Genomic DNA, 22,790 nt, shown 5'->3' with positions numbered 1-22,790 from the left:
CAGGAATGTACAAAATTGATCACACTAAAATGACTATGTTGGGTCTATTCCAAGAATGTATATTTGGTTTAACACTGGAAAATCTATAAATGTAAGTCATTGCATTAAAAAACTAAAGGAAAATGCTGTATCATCACCTCATAGATATAGCACATGCTTCTATTGTATGGAATACTACACAGCAATGAAAATAGAGAGATTATAGCTACACGTATATAATAGAGAGTAAAAACATTTTGAAAAGAATATCTACAGTAAACTTCAATCATGTAAGTTTCACAAATATGCAAAAGTAAACAACATATTGTTATTCTGGATGTATGTATATATTCTAAAAAAATACATATAGTAAAACTCAAAAGCAAAGCAAGAAAATAGTAAAGAAATAATTGATTATAATATAAGTAACCTCTCAGGGGGTAAGGAATCTTAAAAGATATTGAAAATGTTCTATTTTTCAAACCTGGTTGTGGATTTACTAGTTTTCATTCTATTATACTTTAAACACTGTAAGTTTATATTGTTTCATGTACATACATTATTAATATTAGAAAGTTTTTAATTTAATTTCAATTAAATTATAAATGCTTCAAAATTTGCTTCTCAAGTATGTAGGTAAGACATCTACACAAAACATAAAAATAACAAAACACAAATCTTGTGTTTTGAATTAGAAATTAGAAAAAGGGTTGAGAAGATAAAATTAGAAAAAGGGTTGAGAAACATGATAAAATTAGAAAAGGGTTGAGAAACATGAAAGAACAGAAAAATGAGGCAAAAAGGCAACTATATAAAATATTCCCTAAAACAAAGCCAGACTAAAAGACATCACCTAAAAAAGACCTCATTCATTACATTAAAATATGGCAAAAATTAGACAGCAATAGCTGAAATGAGAGTGATTAAAGTATCAGAATGGTTCTGGAAGTAATTAGATGGTTTAGAGTCTTTTTCCCACCTTCTACTCTTTTTCCTTGTAAGAGCTAGAAAAAAATCTCTGTCTTCACATAAGGCATAACAAGCATCGCAGTAACCATTTACTGTTTGTCTAGTACATTATGGTTAAATACTGGTTTGCTGGAGATGACAAGATAAATAACAATGGAGTCTCTGATGTGAGGGAGCTTTTCTAATGAGAGAATAAGTTCAAACTTTATCAGGTTAGAGATGAGGTATAACTTATTGAATATAAAGATGATTGGAATTGTAATATTCTGGGTGGCAGAGACATTAACTACCCACTGAGTCTACCCATGTTCCCTGCAGTTCCTAGCCCCCCTGCAGTTTGGTGGGACCATGTGACAAGTTCTGGTAAGAGCCATGAGTGGAAGAGATGTGTGTCACCTGATGCCAAAGCATTAAAGAGTCAGTGTGTGATCCTCCAGCTCCTCTCTTCACCTGACCTAGAGATCTGGAAACTATGTGTCCAAGGATCAAATCAGAGTGATTACTGAGTTACTGCAATGAGAACAGGTGTCATGAAGAGTTGCCTAACCTGCAGAGCAGTTTGTGTAAGCAAGAAATAAAGTCTTGTGGAATGCCACTGAGATTTCAGGATTTGTTACTGTCACGTAACCTAGCATTATGCATGCACAGCACTAAAGGGAAAAAAATCCTTCTGAAGACTTATAAAAAGACATATGTCTACATATATGGAATGAATTGGATGCTTACATTAAAAAGGAAAAACTATATGGTCTCTGAAAAGTCTCCCTGATACTCACCTGAAAAATATAGTAAGAAAAATATAGATAAAAACATGGCCTTACTTCACAACTTTGCCACTGGTTTGGGATACTTGGTCGAAACTTCTGGTCACAAACAACCTTTCTCATTTCCTCTATCGAGGGATCTGAAGGCACCATGTCATAATAAGGCAATTGGTACTCCTCAACAATTCCTGTAAGAAATTTGTGTAATAAATTTCCATGTGCAAATAATAAACAAAGATGTCTATTTTAAATAATACCAATTAAGTTTTCTAGGCACAAATGACACCCCAGGGAACTGGAAAGTCAAGTTTATTAAAATAATGTGTCACTATAAAATCAAGGATATAAGTTTAAATCACCCAGTTGAATAGTTATATAAAGTTGTAAAATTTTGTATTATAAATGCTTTCATAACTGTAAAATTTACATAAGATTAGATAAAATTATAATATATAAAACATAATTTTATAATTATATAATATATAACATTTCTATTTTATAATTATATAAAATAAATTTTATATTTTTCTATTATTAAAATTATGTAAATTTTTATTCAATTAAAATGCCATTATACAATTAAAAGTAATGCCTACTTTCTTCTGATTATGAAATTTGTAGCACAGCTTCATTGCTCTGTGAATGAAGTATGTATATTTTCCCAACAGATAATTTTTTCAAAACAAAACAGCTTTCTCTCTTTGAAAACTTTTAGGGAATCTTTTTAACGTTGGGTTTCTTACATTTAGACTTTAGAACTACTGAACCTGAGAATGTTCTGGAGAAGCCAAAGGTAGTTGAAGATAGACAGTTCAACATGAAGATTAATATTTAAAGAGTCTCAAAGACAAAGACGACCTCAATTATTAGAATACTACTTAAATTCCAAGAAATCCCTTATAAAATCTTTTTAATTAACTGCAGTGCTTTTAACTTAAAATATGTAAGACATGCCATAGACAACTAACTATAATTCATGTCTGCTAAATTACTATTTTTACAGTTGAAGAAAAGTTAAGGACAAAATCTAAAAGCAAATCTAGACTAATATCCATATGAAATTTTTATAAAAAATTATTAACATGTTTGAAATCTTGCTATTTGCCATGCATTGCCTTAAGGCCTTTACAGGTTTTAACTAATCAGTCCTCAAAACTACTGACTAAAGAAGGTACAACATTATTTCTGTTTTATAGGCGAGGAAACCGAAGCACAGAATGTTATGAATTTGTTCAGAGACATAGAGCTAGTAAGTGGCAAATCTGTAATTCAAACCCTAGTGTCCACATTCAGCACCACTATAACTCTATTGCTTCTATAAACAGTTTTAGATCCCTGAATGTTTTATATCATCTATGAATAAAAGAGAAAAAGTATGTATGTTTGCTCATTGAGACATAATTTTAACCTTAGAAGCTTTTCATAAAGTCTGCAAGGTTTTTTAAAAATGAGATTAATGTAATGCAAAATGACATCAATACAAAGTGCAAAAAAATGACAATAGTTTAATAATGGCAGGTCTTTAATTGAATGTTTACTGTGAACAGGCTCTGTACTAAAAGATTCACATGAATTAATTCATTAAATCCTTAAAGCCCAAGGGATCAGTTTTTGTATTATCTTCATTTTACAGATGGAGAAATTACAAGTAACTTGCCTGAAGTTGGACATTCAAGGAATTGCTAAACCAACACTTAGTCCTAAGTCTGTCTTACTTGAAAGTAGAAATGCTAAACCATTTTCTACCAGCATTTAACTTTTTCTCCACTGATGCAACTGTTTCATCAGACATATTTATAGGGCTTCCCCCTCCCTAATTCTTCCTCTCATTATTAAGTACTTTTTTTTTTCTTTTAGACGGAGTTTCACTCTTGTTGCCCAGGCTGGGGTACAATGGCACAATCTCAGCTCATGAGCCACCATGCCCGGCTAATTTTGTATTTTTAGTACAGACGGGGTTTCTCCAAGTTGGTCAGGCTGGTCTCGAACTCCCGACCTCAGTGATCCGCCCGCCTCAGCCTTCCAAAATGTTGGGATTACAGGCACGAGTCACCACGCCCAGGTGCATTATTAAGTTCTAAACTGCTGGGAGCAGTAAAGGTAGGAAGTTTGTCTTTGCCCACCTCTTCCCACACCTTTATCCAACCCCACAGTATTTATCACATCACAGGGAAGAAAAAAAAAACAAGAAAAGCTTAAGAAACTGAACCCTTCAAGTCCTGTTGCCTCAGCAAATCATTTAACTTATTTGGGATATAAGTTAGGAATACCAGCTTACAGTTTACAAACTCAAATAATTTTCAAGTACTTCATAAAGTGTCATATGGAAATAAAAATTATCAGAACTTGTCACCCCACTAAGCAGTAATCACAATATAAAATCTCCATTACATGTAAGATATCCCACTTTTGCCACTGGAAATATATCACCAAAAGGTATTCTCTTAAATACTAAAAAACTGATTGAATATAGTGCTTGGGGAAAAAAGATAGAATATTACATCTTGTATTCAGAGTATCAAGGAAAGGCAAACACAAAGGATATTTCCAAAATTTTACCTCCGACTGAACACCTCCGGGCTATTTCCCAGTAAACCAGACCAACAGAATAGATGTCAGCTCGTTTGAAGGACTCAAAGATATTCACATTCATTGTATCATCAAGCATTTCAGGAGCCATATACCTTCAAAAACATGTACATTTCAGATTCTGTGTATGACTTTATAGCAGTCCAGTAAAACAGTCTTAATAAATTAAGATAGCTTATGCCATTTTAAAAGACAGATTTGGGGCATTATAATAGAATAAAATTAAAGAATACATTATTGACTCAACCATCAAGTGTGCTCAGCAGCACTCCACCCATACTTTCTCTCAGTAAACAATTTTATTACACATTTGCTCCAAAAAATATAGCCATGTTTGAACAAGAGTCAGTATAAGAAATCTACAGTCCATGGGCCTGACTGAGCCTTGCTGTACTAGGGAGATTTTGGAGATTTCCCAGAATACTGAAGTGAGGATACAACACCCTCCCAAGTTCTTGCAAGGTCGTTAGATCCTCGGAAGGAATCCAGCATCCAAGGCTTCCCTGAAGGTTCCTGATGTGGGGATAATCAGATGGGCAAGGTTAGGCTTTTCTTGTACAGGGAAAAGAAGTTCCTTAGGGCTGCCCAGTGTGAATAAACTGCCCCGAAGTGTTCCCGGGGCTTATTAAAGTCTCCCAGTGAATCACAAGAGGCATTCACAGGCACTGTCCTGGAATCTCAAATACGGCCTGAAGGCCAGCTATAGCAACTTAGAATTTCTCTACTCTCAAGGGCCTTTAACAACTCCAAGAAAATATTTTGGTTGTTTCTAATTTCAAGGTCAAGAACTCTGGAATTTTGCCAAAGTAATGTAGAGCCTGAAATTCAAGTAAAAAGAATTGGAACTAGGCTGGCCATATGGCCACAGGCTGGCTATAACAAGAAAAACACCAGAAATCTCATTCCTAATGGGCCTGAACTGACACATGTGTGGTATATGTTGTTACTTCATGCTTATTCTTAATCTTCAGAGATTCTGTTCCTTGAAAGTGGGAATTGTATCCAAACTCATATTATCTTAATACATATCAATTTGGGAGACTTAATTATAAGTATAGGTAATACATAAATTGTTACATAATATATTTAAAGAATAAGGGAATATAGTAGCACATAAGTGCATCTAGCATATAGAGTCCCTACCTATCTATTTCAACATATTGATTCTGTGTCTGTTGTATAGAACCTGAATACGTAGAACTAGTCCTGAGTTTCAGTTCATTTATGGGAGATAAAGGCTTTGGAGGAGCTACATACTGCTGACGTTTTTTTCTTATCTGTAGGAAAATGCATTCTCAGAAGATGGCACACTAAAAATAACACGCCACTATCTCTTCCACCATTTCTCTCCACTGGACTCTGTACCTAAATGGCTGCAATCCATATGGCCCAAAATGCCAACTCTCCTTGCTTTATAATCATTGTGCCCACTAACTTCTCAGTGATCCAGAGAAGACTTCCGATTTCTTGGGCCCAGTGGCTTCCCATTTGGACCTGAGCCTCCTCCACACACGTGAGGACATTCATGCTTATTGGGTGCTCTCACATCTTACTACGCTACCCAAGTCAGTCATCTTACCTCTTGGTTCCCACTTTAGGATTCTGAGGTATGTCGATAGTGTTCAGTATTGAATCATGCTTCACAGCCAACCCTAAGTCCGCTATGGCACAAGTTTCACACTTTTTCACTAAGATATTCTTTGATTTTATGTCTCGATGAGCAATAGCAGGTTTACCTATGAAGCATAAGAAGAACATATCCATTTTTTTCTTTACCGGAGACTGTTCAAGAGAAATCATCCTGAAGACAGCTCAAAATGAGCTAATTCAAAAAGAGTTTTCTTCAAAGCTCTTGTCACTATCTAAATTATCTTGTTTATTTGTGTACATGCTGAATCATCTGTCTCTCCCAAGTAAACTGTAAACTGAGTAAGGACAGTAGCTGTTTTGTTCATCACCATGCCTCTATTGCTTAGAGCACTAGATGACTAGATCACTAGTAAATATTTTTTAATAGATGGGGAAAGAATTAGTACTGCTATGTGCTCATAAGAACATGGCAAATATTGTTTTACAAAACAAGCCTGAAAACTTCTATTACCCCACACCAGCAGTTCTCAGTTGTAGCCAAAAGATCCCCAAGGTCCTTGCAACTCTTTTCTAACTACACATCTGTGTGACGCCATCTTTTCTTCACATATTTCAACCAAAACAACATATGAGAAGAGACGGAATGAAGAACAGGTATGAAAATCCAGACATTAAAACAGACATTAAAGGGATTTGCAACAATGTAAAACAAAACCATTATTTTCACCTAATCAGTTTTTGTATTAGAAAAAAATGTTATTGTATTTAAAATATTTATGTTAACATTTAATTGGTTATTTTAAGCAAATTAATAAGTACTTTTAAATTCCTCAATTTTAATTTCTAATATTGTAAATGGTAATAGATATAAGCTACATACACAAAAACCTTTGTAGCCCTCAATAATTTTAAGAGTGTAAAGAGATCATGAGTTCAAACGTGAGAACCACTGACCTGTCTAGACTAATTGACTCTCTAGAGCCAACCTCTTAACTCAACAAATAGAAATGGCAGTAGGTACTATTTAGCTTCAAGTACATGATATACAAATATTTTTTTCAAAATCATATTATACTTTCCAATTACTTTTTTAATTATCAAAGGTAAACATTTAAATTATTTGTAGTCTCTGAATATAGGACATTTGCCACTAAAGCAAGATCTCTGGGTACATATGCTAAATGGCAAAGACAGAACCACTAGGAATAAATTTTTTTAAATATCATCATGGATAAGATACAAAACAGTGAGCATACTGATGAGAGTTGGCTATATCATGACAACACCTTTAGCTTTAAAAATTACCTTTAGTGTTTCTTTACTTTGTTTTTTTTTTTTTGAGATAGGGTCTCGCTCTGTCACCCAAACCAGAGTGCAGTGGTGCAATCGTAACTCACTGCAGCCTGGACCTTTCAGGCTCAAGTGATCCTCCCACCTCAGCCTCCCAAGTGGCTGGGACTAAAGGCACATGCCACCACAACCATATTTTTTTTTTTTTTTGGTAGAGATGGAGATCTCACTATGTTGCCCAGGCTGGTCTCAAATTCCTGGCCTCAAGTGATCCTCTCACCTAGACTACCAAAATGCTGGGATTATGGATATAAGCCACCATGTCCAGCCTAAAGAAATAATAATTAATTATTCCTAATAAATTAAAATATAAGTACTTCTACCCTCACATTCAAAGTGGAAAAAAAATGAAAAGGAAATACATACCTTGTGTACCAACAATCTCCATATGAAGGTGTGCCAGACCACTAGCAATTGAGAGCGCCAGCTTGATCATTCCAGCCACGGTCACTATGTTTCTATTCAAATAGTCATATAAGGAGCCCTGTTCATGATATTCAGATACCAGCCAAAGTTGAGTCCAAGTTCCATTATCTAACAAGAAAATATAATTTTGTTGTTGTAAATACATATTGAGAAAGAAGCCAAAGCTTTTAACAAATATCATTGTTTAATCTGTATTGTTAACAAAGCAAAATTAATTGCTTCAGTGGTAATGCTTACAGTCCAAGTTAGTAAAGAAAAAATTCTCAATGAATTCCTGAAGATATTGATATGTTGGAACTTGTTATATGTGCCCACCATAAAAATAGAAAGTTGTGAGGTTGTGATTGATTCTAACAACTGAACAACTCCTTTCTTATTTCCTCTCTATCAATACCTGCTGGCAATAGTAACCACATTATAGGAGAAACCACTGAGAGATGCATTTAGGCTCAGTGTGTGTTATAAATTACCCTGAGCTTTTAAGAAAAATTATACCAATAAAGATCAGAAATATAACAAATTTATGCAAAGTATTATTTCTATCATAAAAGCTCTAACATTCTAAAAATGTTGATGTTATTCACCTTTCAAAATATAGAGTTGATTATTTTCCCCAAAAGCTTATAGTAAGAGCCAAACACAATTACTAGACATTTTCAAATAATTTACCTCATTTAGCCAAAACCTAATCCATCTTATAAAAGACTTTTAGAAAAGAAATTACCCTAAAACTTTTCTACATATTAGTAGAGTGAGCTTTAGCCTTTGAAATAAAATGTCTACACTAACCCTGGGTAGTCCTGACCAGTTCTGACACTCAGGGAAAGGATCTATAATGAACATTTGCTAAGGACCTATCTGTCCAGATGCTGTATGTACAACAGCTGTTTGTTATCCAAATATTTAATTTCCAAATCTGGGTAGTGATAAAATTTCCTAAGAATTTAAAAGTCAACATAACATGGTAAAGCTCATTAACATACAACATATAAAAACAACCCTTACTCACACCTCTCTCCCTGATTGACACAAGTGGCTATCTTGCCCTCTCACATCAATGCTTTTGTCAGACAGTTGACTAAAGAGTGAAACTGTCAATGTTGCAAAAGGTAAAGGAATTAAAAAATGAAAGTGAAGTTAGAGATCATTTGGAATCATGCAAAAAGCCACTGACAAGTTAAGAGATGATAGAGGTAGACCGGTTAAACTCAAGAAGAGAAAACCAAGGATATGTCTTGTGCATATTATTATTATTACTATTATTTTTTATTTATTCATTTTTTTGAGACAGAATGTCTCTCTGTCGCTTAGGCTGGAGTGCAGTGGTGCAATCTCGGCTCACTGCAACCTCTGCCTCCTGGGTTCAAGCAATTCTCCTGCCCCCATCTCCTGAGTAGCTGGGATTACAGGCGTCTGCCACCAAGCCCAGCTAATTTGTGTGTGTGTGTGTATTTTTAGCAGAAACGGGGTTTCACCATGTTGGCCAGGCTAATCTCGAACTCCTGACCTCAGGTGATCCACCCACCTTGGCCTCCCAGAGTGCTGGGATTACAGGTGTGAGCCACTGTGCCTGGCCAATGCATATTATTTTATAATCCAATAAACATCATGATTAAACTAGCCTATGAAGATGATCCATGTACAGTCATAACTGCTTTGACAGCATTGCTGATTAATCCAACCAGTAGGCAGTTCAGCTCAAGATTAGGAGGGAAAAGAAAACATTCTTAACAGCTAAATGAGAAATGTCTCATCCTCAGTGATCTGGATATAGTTTCAAAGTATATGTAGTTACAAATTTGGAAAGAACTGTTTTTGTTAGCCATCTTGCCTTTACCCCATTTCTCCTTAGCAAATCAGAAATGGCAAATCATCAGTAAACATAATTATGGCCAAAATGTATGCTAAATGCTAAGCCTCTCTTTTTCCATCCAATTAATGATGAATACTTTTATGATTAAGTGTATATTAGATAAAATTAACTATAGGTTCTTAATTTTCACAGGCAATGGTGGATCCTTGACATTCATAGATAATTTGTCTTAACCCTTTTTTTAGATTGGGGTTACAGTCTTGACTCTACCAAAGTTCTTCATGAGTATTACTAACTGGAGCTAAAGTTTAAAAGTTGACTGAATCAAGTTTTCCTCACTTTTGTTGCCTATTAGGGGCATTAATGAACAGTTAGATGAGTAACAATTTTGTAAAAAAGAAGAGAAAAAGCATAGATAATCAACGAAGTTTATATCCAATCTGTGATTATACAAGCATAGGTACAATTTTTATGAGAACTTATTTTAAATATCAGAAAGCTGATGCTCTGACTTGCTCCATGAAACTCAAAAAATAACAAACACTACTCGGCACCGTTAATGGTGGCCTCAAGATACAAATCGTGCTCAAAGTAACATTAATAGAAAAGTTCACTAAAATTGTCTTGCTTGCCAGCATTCTAATACAATCAAAAGAGATAATATTTTTAGAAAATTTGAGTCTTGAAGATGAAGGCTGTTATACGGATGAAAAATACAGCCCTAACAAAGTTGAACATTCAGCTAGTATTAATTGATATGTCTGTATTGGTTATTAAAATACTGAAATATTTCTGTCCTGGTTGGTAAATAGCTGCTATTCAAAACTCCCGAGCCAGGCTCAGGAGGTGGTGGCTCAAGCCTGTAAATCCAGCACTTTGGGAGGCCGAGGAGGGGCGGATAACGAGGTCAGGAGTTCAAGACCAGACTGGCAGTGAGTAGAAACTCTGTCTCTACTAAAAATACAAAAATTAGCCAGGCGTGGTGGCAGGCACCTGTAGTTCCAGCTACTTGGGACTACTTGGGAGGCTGAGGCAGGAGAATCGCCAGGAGGCGGAGGTTGCAGTGAGCTGAGATCGTGCCACTGCACTCCAGCCTGGGCAACATAGCGAGACTCTGTCTCAATAAAGCAAACAAGAACTCCCAGTGATACTCCTTTGCCCTAGACACCCAGATGCCTCCATATCTCTTCATGACCAAGCAGCAACTAATGGGTAAACCTAGCGTGGCAGAGTTCTCCAGGATTCTGTTCCAGTTGAGGCTTCTGTTCTGATTAGTTGGTTCCTGCACCAAACCAGTCAGCAAACATTTTAAGCACCACCCTGGCTATCCGGACATCATGATTTCCCATCACTCATTTGCCCTGCTTCATTGTATGGTTATGTACATTTATCCGTGGGAAAGAGGAAAGGATTTTATATAAATTAGACTTTCATATAGACTTTCTTAAAACGAAAGATGAGCCGGGCGCAGTGGCTCACGCCTGTAATCCCAGCACTTTGGAAGGCCGAGGCGGGCGTATTACGAGGTCAGGAGATCAAGACCATCCTGCTAACACGGTGAAACCTTGTCTCTACTAAAAATACAAAAAAAAAAAATAGCCGCGCGTGGTGGTGGGCGCCTGTAGTCTCAGCTACTGGGGAGGCTGAGGCAGGAGAATGGCATGAACCCAGGAGGCGGAGCTTGCGGTGAGCCGAGATTGCGACACTGCACTCCAGCCTGGGTGACAGAGCCAGATTCTGTCTCAAAAAAAAAAAAAAAAAAAAGAAGAGATGAATTTATTTTTTCTTATCTGATACTAGACAACATTTTTTTTTTGAGACAGAGTCTCGCTCTAGACATTTTTTACTTGTTGAACACAATTAGATTGGAAATACCTTTGTTGTCAGCAGCAATGAAGCCAAGGATGTTTTCATGTCGCAGCATGACCGTCTGGTAAATTTCTGCCTCACGAAACCAAGACCTTTCATCTCTGGAGGAGAATATTTTCACAGCCACATCTTCCCCACACCATCTTCCATGCCACACCTCACCAAATCTACCTTTTCCTACTATTTCCTGAAGCACAATCGTCCTTGCAATTGTCCTTTGAACCAACAGAGGTAGACCTTGCCAAAGAAAAGATGGAATTGATGATTAAACACAAATGCCAGAAAAGAACTCTCATAATAATCACTGTTTTCAGATTTTAAAAAAGCAAACATTTGGCCGGGCGCGGTGGCTCACGCTTGTAATCCCAGCACTTTGGGAGGCCGAGGCGGGCGGATCACGAGGTCAGGAGATCGAGACCACGGTGAAACCCCGTCTCTACTAAAAATACAAAAAAATTAGCCGGGCGTGGTGGCGGGCGCCTGCAGTCCCAGCTACACGGAGAGGCTGAGGCAGGAGAATGGCGTCAACCCGGGAGGCGGAGCTTGCAGTGAGCCGAGATTGCGCCACTGCACTCCAGCCTGGGCGACAGAGTGAGACTCCGTCTCAAAAAAAAAAAAAAAGCAAACATTTAAGTGCTTTAATAATTTTATCTATTTTGAAGGAATAAGTACCATTACAGCAAACTTATTTAATGTCAAAGCATGCTGAAAAAAATACTTCAAATTATGAGTATGAATTTGTCTTCTCGTATTCACGAGTAAAAAGTTTTTGAACATAGCCTGCTGCTGCAGATGTCTGATTTCTAAGAATTGCTGCAAATCTCCTTCATTTGCCCATCAAAGCCAGTCAGGTTACTAAGTACACAAGAGTAAAAGCAAAAAAATAAATTAATTAATTAAAAAAAAAGAAGTGTTAGCCTTTAAAATAAAATGTATGGTTCCTGGTACAACTGGAAGAGCAAAATAATTATTTGTGAATTTTTTCAAAACCAAGCTGAAATTGGAAAGTGAAGAATCAAATACAACAATCATGTGAGATAATGATATTACACTAAAAGCAAGATATAGTCAAATAAGATATCAAATGAATATCTTCTGCGGAACAAAAAAAAATTTCAAAGAAAATATATCTTGAATGTATGTATAATGCTTTTATTCTTTGAACTACTAACTCCACCTCTAGAATTCTGTCGCAAATACTTAATGCAAAATGTAGAAAAATGTATGTCAAGATGTTTAATATCTTATTATTTATAGGAATAAAATAAGTAAAAGTGTCAGGTAATGGAATAATTGTGAAATAAAGTGCAGAGATTAAGAGCACAGGCAGGTTCAGATTTCAGCTCTGCCACCTGGTAATCATGTGCAAGTTATTTCACCTGTCTGCGCTTTCAGCTTCTTCATCAGAAAAACTGGGGATAATCAATATTACGCATCTCATAGAGATGATATGAGAATTAATAAGCATGTTCAGCACCTAGCACAGTATCTGGCATATTACATGCTCAGTAATGGTTAACATTATGTTAATCTTAGGATGGCTTACTCAGAGCCAATAATAATGATGATGCTTATGAAGAAGTACTTAATAACATGAAAAAATACTTTTGCTATAATATTAAATAAAAACAGCATAGTACATTTTATTCTTATAAATATAAGTGTATCTAGCTATTCAAAATATGCACAGAAAATAAGACTCAAAAGGAAACATGTTAAATGTTATGATGGTTATTTCTCTTGGTGAAACTGGGGTGAGTTATGATAGTCTTCTTTCTAATTTTCCACATTTTCTTAATTTCCACAATTGATATTTATTACTCTTAAAATCAAAGGAAAAATAGTTAAAGAGGTTACAGTCTACATTTATTCTGAAAAGTCACATTTAGTTACTGTGTTTGTACTCAGACAGCTAGGGAGCCCTCATAGCAATGACCTTGTCTCGCAGGGGCTTTGGTCCCTGCACCTAAAACGAGTCACTGTTCATTCATATGTTCTCATATGAACATAGAAGCACAGGCTAAATAAGCACAGACTACAAATCTGCTGTTACAGATATCAACAATTAGTCACAAAACCCTACAGGCAGAAAGTTCTTTTGAAATTATCTGGTTCAACTCTATCATTTTAGAGATGGCAAAACTGAGGCCCCTCGATAATCAAAGTCTTTCCCAGGATTATGCTGCTAGTGAGAGGCAGACCTAGAACTAAAACACTGATCTTCAGTGCAAACTCTTCCTCTCTAGAAGCAAACTATAAGACTGTTTTTGTTTGTTGGTTTGTTTTTGTTTTTGTTTTTTTGTTTTTTGAGATGGAGTCTTGCTCTGTCAGGCTGGAGTGCAGTGGCATGATCTCAGCTCACTACTATCTCCACCTCCCAGGTTCAAGCGATTCTCCCACATCAGCCTCGTGAGTAGCTGGGACTACAGATGTGCACCACCATACCCAGCTAATTTTTGTATTTTTAGTAGAGAAGAGGTTTCACCATGTTGACCAGGCTGGTCTCAAACTCCTGACCTCAAGTGATCCACCTGCCTCAGCCTCCCAAAGTGCTGAGATTACAGGCATGAGCCACTGAGCCCAGCCTGGACTGTTTTTGCAGGCAACGATCAATTTTACTACTTGACCACACACTAAAAGTTATGCTAACAATTATTAGGCCAAATCTCAATCTCAGTCTCTCCCTTCCTCCTGCTAACCTATAGTCTTATCCACATATATACATGCACACTCACAGAAACATCACTACCAACAACCAGTACTACGCAAAACACAGCAAATGGATAGAGAGTTGGATAAGCTTATGCTTTCAAACAGCAAATTAATCAAGTACATAATCGGTGGTGCAGATCAGGAACAAAGTAAGACAACAATATATAAAGTACTCGGCACAGCAATTACATTGAGACATTAAAACTCAATAAAACTTGCTTTGGTATCTTTCAAAGCAACCACCAAAATGAATCTAATTCTTCTGTTATGCACCTAGACGTTTCATTTGAAGATACATGGATTTTTGCTTCTCCCTATAGGTTCATTTCAATCTTTTAAACAAGGGTTGTAGAAGGTTAGCTTTCAATAATGTCGCCATCAGTCAGAATTGTCACACCACAAGAGAAAAGCAGCAACCTACCCAGTTTCTTGGAAGCCATCTGGGACACCATCCTTTCTCATCAGTCCATTTTCCCCTCTTGCAGGCATTATGCATGTCTTTGAAATTTGTCCCTGACCAGGTCAAGAATACGCTTCACAGTTTTTGTTCCTCAGCATCTGACAAAACTGTCTCACATTTAAAGTTACTGGCCAGTTAAGAAAAGCAGAGGGAATCAGACTGCCCCCTCCTCCAATCCCCTCCCTACAGGTGAGCTTTTATGACTGAAGCCTCACTGTGGATACACCCACTCTCTGATTATCAAAGGCAGGGAGGTCTTCTGTTACTTTCAGCCACTGGTCACTACCAAACGTATGCAACTGGCTTTGGGGGAAAAATGCCTAAAGCTCTTTCAGATTGGTATTTAAAGAAATCATCCATGCTTGGGTACATTTACTACTTTTTTTTTTAAAATGAGAGATCTTAGAATAATCTGAAAACGAGAGAGTCCAGAATCAGTAATTCCAGATTTAGGTTTAAACATGCAAAAAACACCAGAAAATGTAACATTAATTTTTGATTTATGCCCTAGCCCGTGACTACTTTCTCAAACTAAATCCCAGTCTCTAGTATTAAAATCTGAATTACTTTCATTTGAAAGGAAAATCTTTGGTTATCTTAAATGTATTTAAGGAATAGCTCCAAAATGCACGTTTTTATCTAACATCTTCAGATAAATTAAAATGTTTCGGGGGATGGGGATTAAGCTGAGAGTTATTTAACCTCTTGAACCTTATAAAGAAATTACATAAGGTTTCAAGAAACTTGCCATAAATCAGAGGTCTCTGTGCCTAGAATGTTGTCAATATTCAAGAAATCAGGGCACAGTGGGCCTCAAAGTGTCAAAGAATGAAAGAGTATTGAATATCAACAAGTTTTAATTTTAAAGAAAAATGTGGCTGGGTGCAGTGGCTCACACCTGTAATCCCAGCACTTTGGGTGGCCGAGGCAGGCAGATCACTTGAGTTCAGGAGTTTGAGACCAGCCTGGCCAACATGGTGAAACCCCATCTCTGCTAAAAATGCAAAAAGTAGCCAGGTATAGTGGGGCACACCTGTAATTCTAGCTACTTAGGAGGCTCAGGTAGGAGAATCACTTGAATCCAGGAGGGAGAGGTTGCAGTGAGCCAAGATAGCGCCATTGTACTCCAGCCTAGGTAACAGGGTGAGAATCTGGAAAAAAAAAAAAGAAAGAAAGAAAGAAAGAAAAGAAAAGAAAGCAAGAAAGAAAGAGAAGGAAGGAGGGAAGGAAAGAAGGAAGGAAGGAAGGAAGGAAGGAAGGAAGGAAGGAAGGAAGGAAGGAAGGAAGGAAGGAAGGAAAAGAAGGAAGGAAGGAAGGAAGGAAGGAAGGAAGGAAGGAAGGAAGGAAGGAAAGAAAGAAAGAAAGAAAGAAAGAAAGAAAGAAAGAAAGAAAGAAAGAAAGAAAGAAAAGAAAAGAAAGAAAGAAAGAAAGAAAAGAAAGAAAGAAAGAAAGAAAGAAAGAAAGAAAGAAAGAAAGAAAGAAAGAAAGAGAAAGAAAGGAGGGAGGGAGGGAAGGAAGGAAGGAAGGAGACAAAGGAAGGATGGAAGGAAGGAAGGATGGAAGGAAGGAAGGAAGGAAGGAAGGAAGGAAGGTGCCAGTTGTCTAGCCAATAATTTAATTTAATTTAAATTCCGGTTTTTAAAAGTTTGCAGTTTGGGGGTTTTCTTACCAGTATTTTTCCTTTGAAAGATGCTACCTAATGCGTACAGTGATGGTGTAAACATTTAGACTTTGTCAGTGGGAGGCCAGGTGATTTTGCCCAGAAGGAGCGAACTATCTGGGTTTGATTATGCTTTTCTTTTCTGATGAATCCAAAGCAGCTTCATGCTAAATATGGATGCACATAGAGATGTTATCACCCCTCTGTCGCCTACCTCTGTTAATTGTTACTGCCTGGATTTTCCTGAAAGCCATTGGCAAGGGAGTTCTTCAAAACGTTGGGCTACTATCTTAATGATCCTTCCAAAACAAGAAGAGATGCAGGGGCCTCTGAAGTGGCTCACCTAGGGTTACTCTTGTTCATATTTCTGTAAACCATGAGTTGGCAGGATTTCTGGATATATATATATATCCAAATATATATATATGGACTCCCCTACCATTTTAGGGAGTTTGTTATTCTGGGGAAAACCGTCCCCCCACTCCCCCAACCTCCTGCCAAAAAATTTAAAAAAATGAAAATAAAAATAAAAATAAAAAAACCTTCAAATGCTTTGTGTTGTGAGAAAGGCTCATTTAGGCTATAATACAGCCTGGTACTTTGAATCCTTTACCTGGGGTTCTGGAGTTCCATTAAAGAGGAAGAGAGTCATGTATGTAACCATAGCCAGCAAAAGCCAGCACAGGAATGCTGCACTGCTCTCTTTAATCTTCTGTTTCTTTGCTTTAAGAACATATTCTTGATTTAATTTCAGGTGAGTTCCCTGTTAGCTTCACATGCATCTCAGGGGGTGTCTATAGATTCTGAAAATCCTCATAACCACAAGCAAAAGTGCTCAAAGAACACTACTTTGTACAACCAACATCTTTCCCTCAGAACTCAACACCTTAAATACTACAACCCTAACTCTTTTGTGTCCATAAAACATTATCAAGAAAGCAACAGTGATTGTTAGTAACCATAATGGGGGGAAGCAGGGAGGAGAGAAGGGAAATTGCTTTTTTGCTTCAGAAATAAATTCTGAAGGAAAGTGAATGTAAGAATCTGAACACCTAAAGCTACAAAAAGCAACTGAGAAGACTATAGGCCACGATGGTTTTTCTCTTCCTCAGGTACTAAAAGGAGTTCCTATACCAGAGCTCACCATGTATCCTTTCAAGAAAGAATTCATAATATTTGGGCCCTTTTTGTTAAAAAGTTTTTATTTACTTTTAAATAAAGAGTTTTCTTATTTTAAAAAAAATGGACAATGGTAACATACCAGAGCCAGATCCAGAGGCGGTCACATCATAAATCAGATCTTTCAGGGTTTTTCCAGCATTTACCAGATTGCACTCAGACAGTGGTTCCTCCACATTCGGTCTCTTTTTCTTCCTGTAGGAGCACTGTCGACCCTGGCATGCCCATATTGCCAGCATCGCAGCTATGGACAGGAGGCAAACAGGCACAGTAATAATGATGGCCAGCTCCATGGGTCCAAGTTTTGGGGCATTTGGTGATGCTACAGTTTAAAGAAGAAAGAACATGACCATAAATCAACCCATTTTAGGTATTTTTGGAATTGGAATTGCAATCACCAAAATTTCACATCCAGAATATTCAGCTACACAGTATGCACTTATGTTCATTGGTAAAGGCTCTCTGTGGTATAAGCAAAGATGGAGAAAAAGAAATGAGATTAGGCTGCAGCTAGGAATGGTTATGGCAGGTGACAATAAGAAATATGATTAGAATAATGGAAACTAGCACATGGGATCTGTTTTAGGATCTCTGCAGCATTTCACTCTTTTCTGTCTACTATTTTCCCTCCATTATTCAGCAGTACACTTTTTTTTTTTTTTTTTTTTTTGAGATGGAGTCTCACTCTATCACCCAGGCTGGAGTGCAGTGGTGTGATCTGGGCTCACTGCAACCTCCACCTCCCAAGTTCAAGCCATTCTCCCGCCTCAGCCTCCTGAGCAGCTGAGATTACAGGTGCCCACCACCACGCCTGGATAATTTTCCTATTTTTATAGAGACAGGGTTTCACCATATTGGCCAGGCTGGTCTCAAACTCCTGACCTCAGGTGATCCACCCACCTCAGCCTCCCAAAGTGCTGGGATTACAGGCGTGAGCCACCGTGCCTGGCCACAGCAGTCCACTTTTAAAGCATGTACATTCATTCTTTCATGCCAAAATAATTACTGGGCTCTTGCAATGTGTTGCTGCTATTCCAGGTGCTGGAGATACAATGGTGAGGAAAGAGCCCAAATTCCTGTTCTTGAGTCATATGTGTTCTCATTCATCTACTAAACAGATTTTTAACACAAAAGCAAGAAAGAATGGTGCTACAGAAAAAAAAAAAATGAAGCAGGGAAGAGAGAGGGAGTGATGGTGGGATGAAAACGATTAAGAAAAGGACTGTGAATTTTATTCTAAAAAGTTGTTTCAGGGTTTTGGTAGGTGAGAGACACGATCTAACTTTTATTCTGAGTGGCCGCTGTGTGAATAGACACTAGAGAAGCAAGAATAAAAGTGAATAGGCCAGTTAGAAACCTAATGCAAGAAGCCAGTTGGGAGACCATGGTGTTGGCTGACAACCTTACCTAAAATAGCACTTCCTCCCCATCCCCTGTACACTCTCAAGACCCTTGTCCTGCTTGATTTTAATTCCTAGCTCTGATCACCACCTGACACATCATATACTCATTTATTGATTACCCAATTCCCTCCAGAGGACACAAGCTTTGGGAGAGGAAGAAGTTTGCCTGCTTTGTTCCCAGCCATATGTCCAGTGTTTACAATGATGCCTGACACATAGTAGATGATGAGTAAATAGTTCTGAAATGACAGAATCACTAAAAGTTCTACTAGTGGTATTCCTATAAGAGACAAGACTTTTCATTTTAGAAAAATAAATGTGATCATTGAAACCAAGTAACATAAGGATATAATTAAATTTGTGATTCTAATTTTAAAAACACATGAAGCCAATTTTTTTGCTTAAACTTCATCTTGCATTTAAGAAATCTTTTTTTAATTTAGAAAAAAAGTGATACATGAAAAATCTATGATGACAGATAATTTCCTGTGTTTTTTCAAAGAAGTTATTTTGACACTTGAAACTGACACATTGTTCATTTCCTTTTCGTTGACTAAAGATAGCCTCTGCATCAATCCCATTTCATCCCCTTGTCCTACTACTGTGGTGTTGATTTTTGTTTTTAATAAATCGTAGAGCATATTTGATAGACTATGGGAACAGAATTGAGGAGACTTAGGTTCTCAAACATCAAGGAGAAGGAGAGGAATCCAGGTTCGAGAGAGAGAGAAACCAGCTCTACCTGTGGGCTACCATCTTCTTGCTGTGAACCTTTGGCAAACTGCCTCTCCAGATGATTCTTCACAGGACAGAGAAAGAACGGGAGACTACGCTTGGAAAGCAATAGCCTGACACCGGCACCTTAGCATCTAAACAAATTGCAATGATAATGGGCCTTGATAGTTTCGCCATTCCCCAGATGTCCTCCTTTGCACTGACAATGCTAAAGAGCTTAATATCTTAGACATTCTTGCACTTTACCTACAATGTGTCAAAAAATACATGACTATCATTTGAAAACAAATATTATTTAATTCTGAAGGAAAAAGAATCAAATTCCTCACAAATGTGTTGATAGAAATTTCACTATAATGCCAAAGATAGTAGTTTATCTACTATCAGTAAGTAAAAAATTTAAAATTGTTAAGTGAACTTCAGAAACAATCATAATCTGTGCTGTTCTACTACTTTGCCTAGTGAATTTTAACTGATTACCAACTTTTCTTCCCCTGAGTGTTTCAGAATTCCTCTGAAATCATTAGTAGTTATACAGGTGCATATGAGGAGAAATTGGCCTAGAGTGTTCTTAGAATAGGTACTAAAAGAATTATCTGACTTCACTTTGCTTTAGTAACCATTAGCCATGGTACTTCCAACTTCTGAAGTTTGCTGTTATAAAATGATTTGATTGTGTATTTCACAATGATCTTTCAAACTGTCTCTATATTTTTATGTCTGCACAAAGGTATTCTAGTTTTTCTAAAAAAGCCACAGAATGCATTTAATCTCCTGCATCTTACATAAACATCTATTTAAATGTGTTTTTAAATACACAATTCCACTATTGAATACATTTACATGACTAAATTTTATTTTGATATGTGTTACTAGGAACCATCAATATAAACATTAGCATTAACAAGCTTATTGATCGTCATCATTTTTGTAAAGCTCTATTAAGCAGAGCTCAGATCATCACTATAGCAACTAATAAAAAAGCAAAAGGTCAGCAGCCCTAAAAATAGAATAATCTCCATAAAAGTGCACTGCTCTAGTGATGGCTATGGCTCTCAGAGATGTTTATTATAGATGAACAATGTTTCTACTTTTGTGAACAAATTTACCGATATGAGTTAGTAAGGAAAAAAGATTACTCAGCTAGAAAAAGTCTAGCAACACCATTCGGTAAGAACTCCTTAAACACTGAGGAATTTTAAAAGCAAACATTTGTAAAACTATGCTTTAAACCTAATGCTGATGATAATCACTAGGGGGGATCAATGAAAACAAAAAGAACTGTAGTCTACATCCAGCGAATCAGAGTACAAGAAAACAATCACGCAGCTAAGAATACATTTCAATAATAGTTAACTTTGATGAACATATTAATTTTTCTAGCAGGTTTTACATTCTTGATCACAGGAAAACTCTCATTAATTGATGCTTTGCAATTTAGGGGATTTTCTGTGCCAAGTGAGATGCATTCTCCATGGAATTAGTGGATCCATGGGGGGACACGTTAAATCCCAAAAGTGAGGTGAGAGGAGTGCTGCATTGTTAATTCAAGTGATTTCACTTCTTAGAAAATTAGATTGAAGAGGATGGGGGAAATGAGAGAAAGGCACTAACCCAGAAAGGTGAGGGCCTAGCTGACAAATATTTCCCCACATAAGCCCTACAATATGTTAAACTGAGAAAATGCAAGGGAAGGAATTATTAACAAGATAGCAGGAAGAGAAGGGGGAAGGGAGAGAAGGAGAGAGGGAAGGAAGGAAAGAGGAAGGAAGGAAGGAAGGAAGGAAGGAAGGAAGGAAGGAAGGAAAGAAAAAGGAAACAGGGAGAGAAGCAAGGAGGCAGGGAGGGAAGGAAGAAAAGAAGGAGGGAGGGAGGGAGGGAGGGAAGGAAGGAAGGAAGGAAGGAAGGAAGGAAGGAAGGAAGGAAGGAAGGAAATTTTAATTTATCTTCGTGAGTTTTGCAACTCTCCCTGGAGACCTGCGTGGAACTAGTGATTGTGAAAGTCACTGGTGGTGGCCACTGCCCAAGTGAAGACTTAGTTTAAATGCATCAGCTTCTCCCAGAACAGTTTACTATTCCCATGACCTCCTCACTACTTCCTATTTCTTGCGTTAAGGAGAGCCTCAAGATGAAAAGAAAAAGATAAGACAATGCAGGCATGATCCCCACATTTCCTTCTCTGCTCCTTCTTTATTGAAAGTATGAAAAAATATTGATGTTTTTGAGATTTACATGACCTTCAAATTAATTAATTTACATTTCTTTAGCATATGCTATAAGAAGGAGATGGCTATGTGAACCAGAAAAAGTCAATTCCTCAAGACGAATCCTGAGGAGTGGCAAACGGGGCCTAAATTTAAAATAGAACCAAGTGGCCATTTGCTGACTAGAGGTTACACACATACTCTGAGTTCCCAGAAAAGCCATACATCTGCTTCACTTTGAAACTTTCATAATTAATTGTTCTTGCCCATGTTACCTGAATCAACCAATAGGCTGTGGCCTGCATCAACCAATCAGAACCCAGCTGCATCAACCAATCTGAACTAAGCAAGTTCTAATCTTTCATTTTCATAGGAGGACCTGACTGAAAACCTAAATGGGAATTTTCTCTCTAAAAGCCAAACAAACCCTGCCTTTGTTCTCTGGAATGCACCTTCAGTTTAAGCTGAGGGCCATTTCTCCCCAGTTTGCAAACTGTTTATTAGAATAAAATATCTTTCCTCTAAATTCCTTCTCAGAACTTTTGCTCACACTTAGAAGTGGAGGTGTGTACTTGATCAATTGCTTCAAATAATTCATATGGACTACTGGCATGGAAATCTTCTAGTATAATATCTACATTTCAAATTACAGACACATTTCCCCACTATATTAAAATGGCAATCAGCTGACTAAAAACCAAGGCATTACAATGGAGTGACATATTAGAAACCCTCTGAGAATAGAGGGAGGGAAGAGATATGTCCTGCTGGAAAATTGTTTAGAAACAAACAAACAAACAAAAAAAAAAAACAGAGATCTTCATCCAAACAAAGTCCATTCTTGTATAACCTTTCAAGGTTAATGCTCCCATCCCAAAAGTCACTGTCATTTTGCATTAAAACCACTCTCCCTCCTTTTATTAATAGTTTTTCCCAAGTAAAAAGATAACATTTTGCAAGGTCCAATTCATGAAGGTATAACTATTAATATCAAGTCTTCAACTGCTTTCTCACTCCCCTTCACGCATAAAAAAGAAAGCATTTCTTTCTCCAGCTTGTGACTTTGAAATGTTCTCAGGTAACACACC

General features: G+C 37.1%; 1 protein-coding gene across 1 annotated transcript in view; it reads right to left on the bottom strand.

Annotated features, from left to right (window-relative positions):
• ACVR1C (activin A receptor type 1C) overlaps positions 1-22,790 on the bottom strand; it is a 95,491-nt gene that overhangs the window by 10,108 nt on the left and 62,593 nt on the right. Inside the window, exons 3-8 of the mRNA XM_003266134.3 lie at positions 17,443-17,682; positions 11,356-11,586; positions 7,608-7,775; positions 5,881-6,037; positions 4,272-4,396; positions 1,770-1,900 (exon numbers count right to left, since the gene is read on the bottom strand). Of these exons, the coding sequence (XP_003266182.1) occupies positions 1,770-1,900; positions 4,272-4,396; positions 5,881-6,037; positions 7,608-7,775; positions 11,356-11,586; positions 17,443-17,682 (1,052 nt within the window). The remainder of the gene's footprint in view (positions 1-1,769; positions 1,901-4,271; positions 4,397-5,880; positions 6,038-7,607; positions 7,776-11,355; positions 11,587-17,442; positions 17,683-22,790) is intronic.

The sequence above is a fragment of the Nomascus leucogenys genome, chromosome 17, assembly GCF_006542625.1.
Source record: "Nomascus leucogenys isolate Asia chromosome 17, Asia_NLE_v1, whole genome shotgun sequence".
Lineage (NCBI taxonomy): Eukaryota > Metazoa > Chordata > Mammalia > Primates > Hylobatidae > Nomascus > Nomascus leucogenys.
The sequence above is the reverse complement of the archived record's forward strand: the minus strand, read 5'-3'. Positions and strand labels throughout refer to the sequence as shown.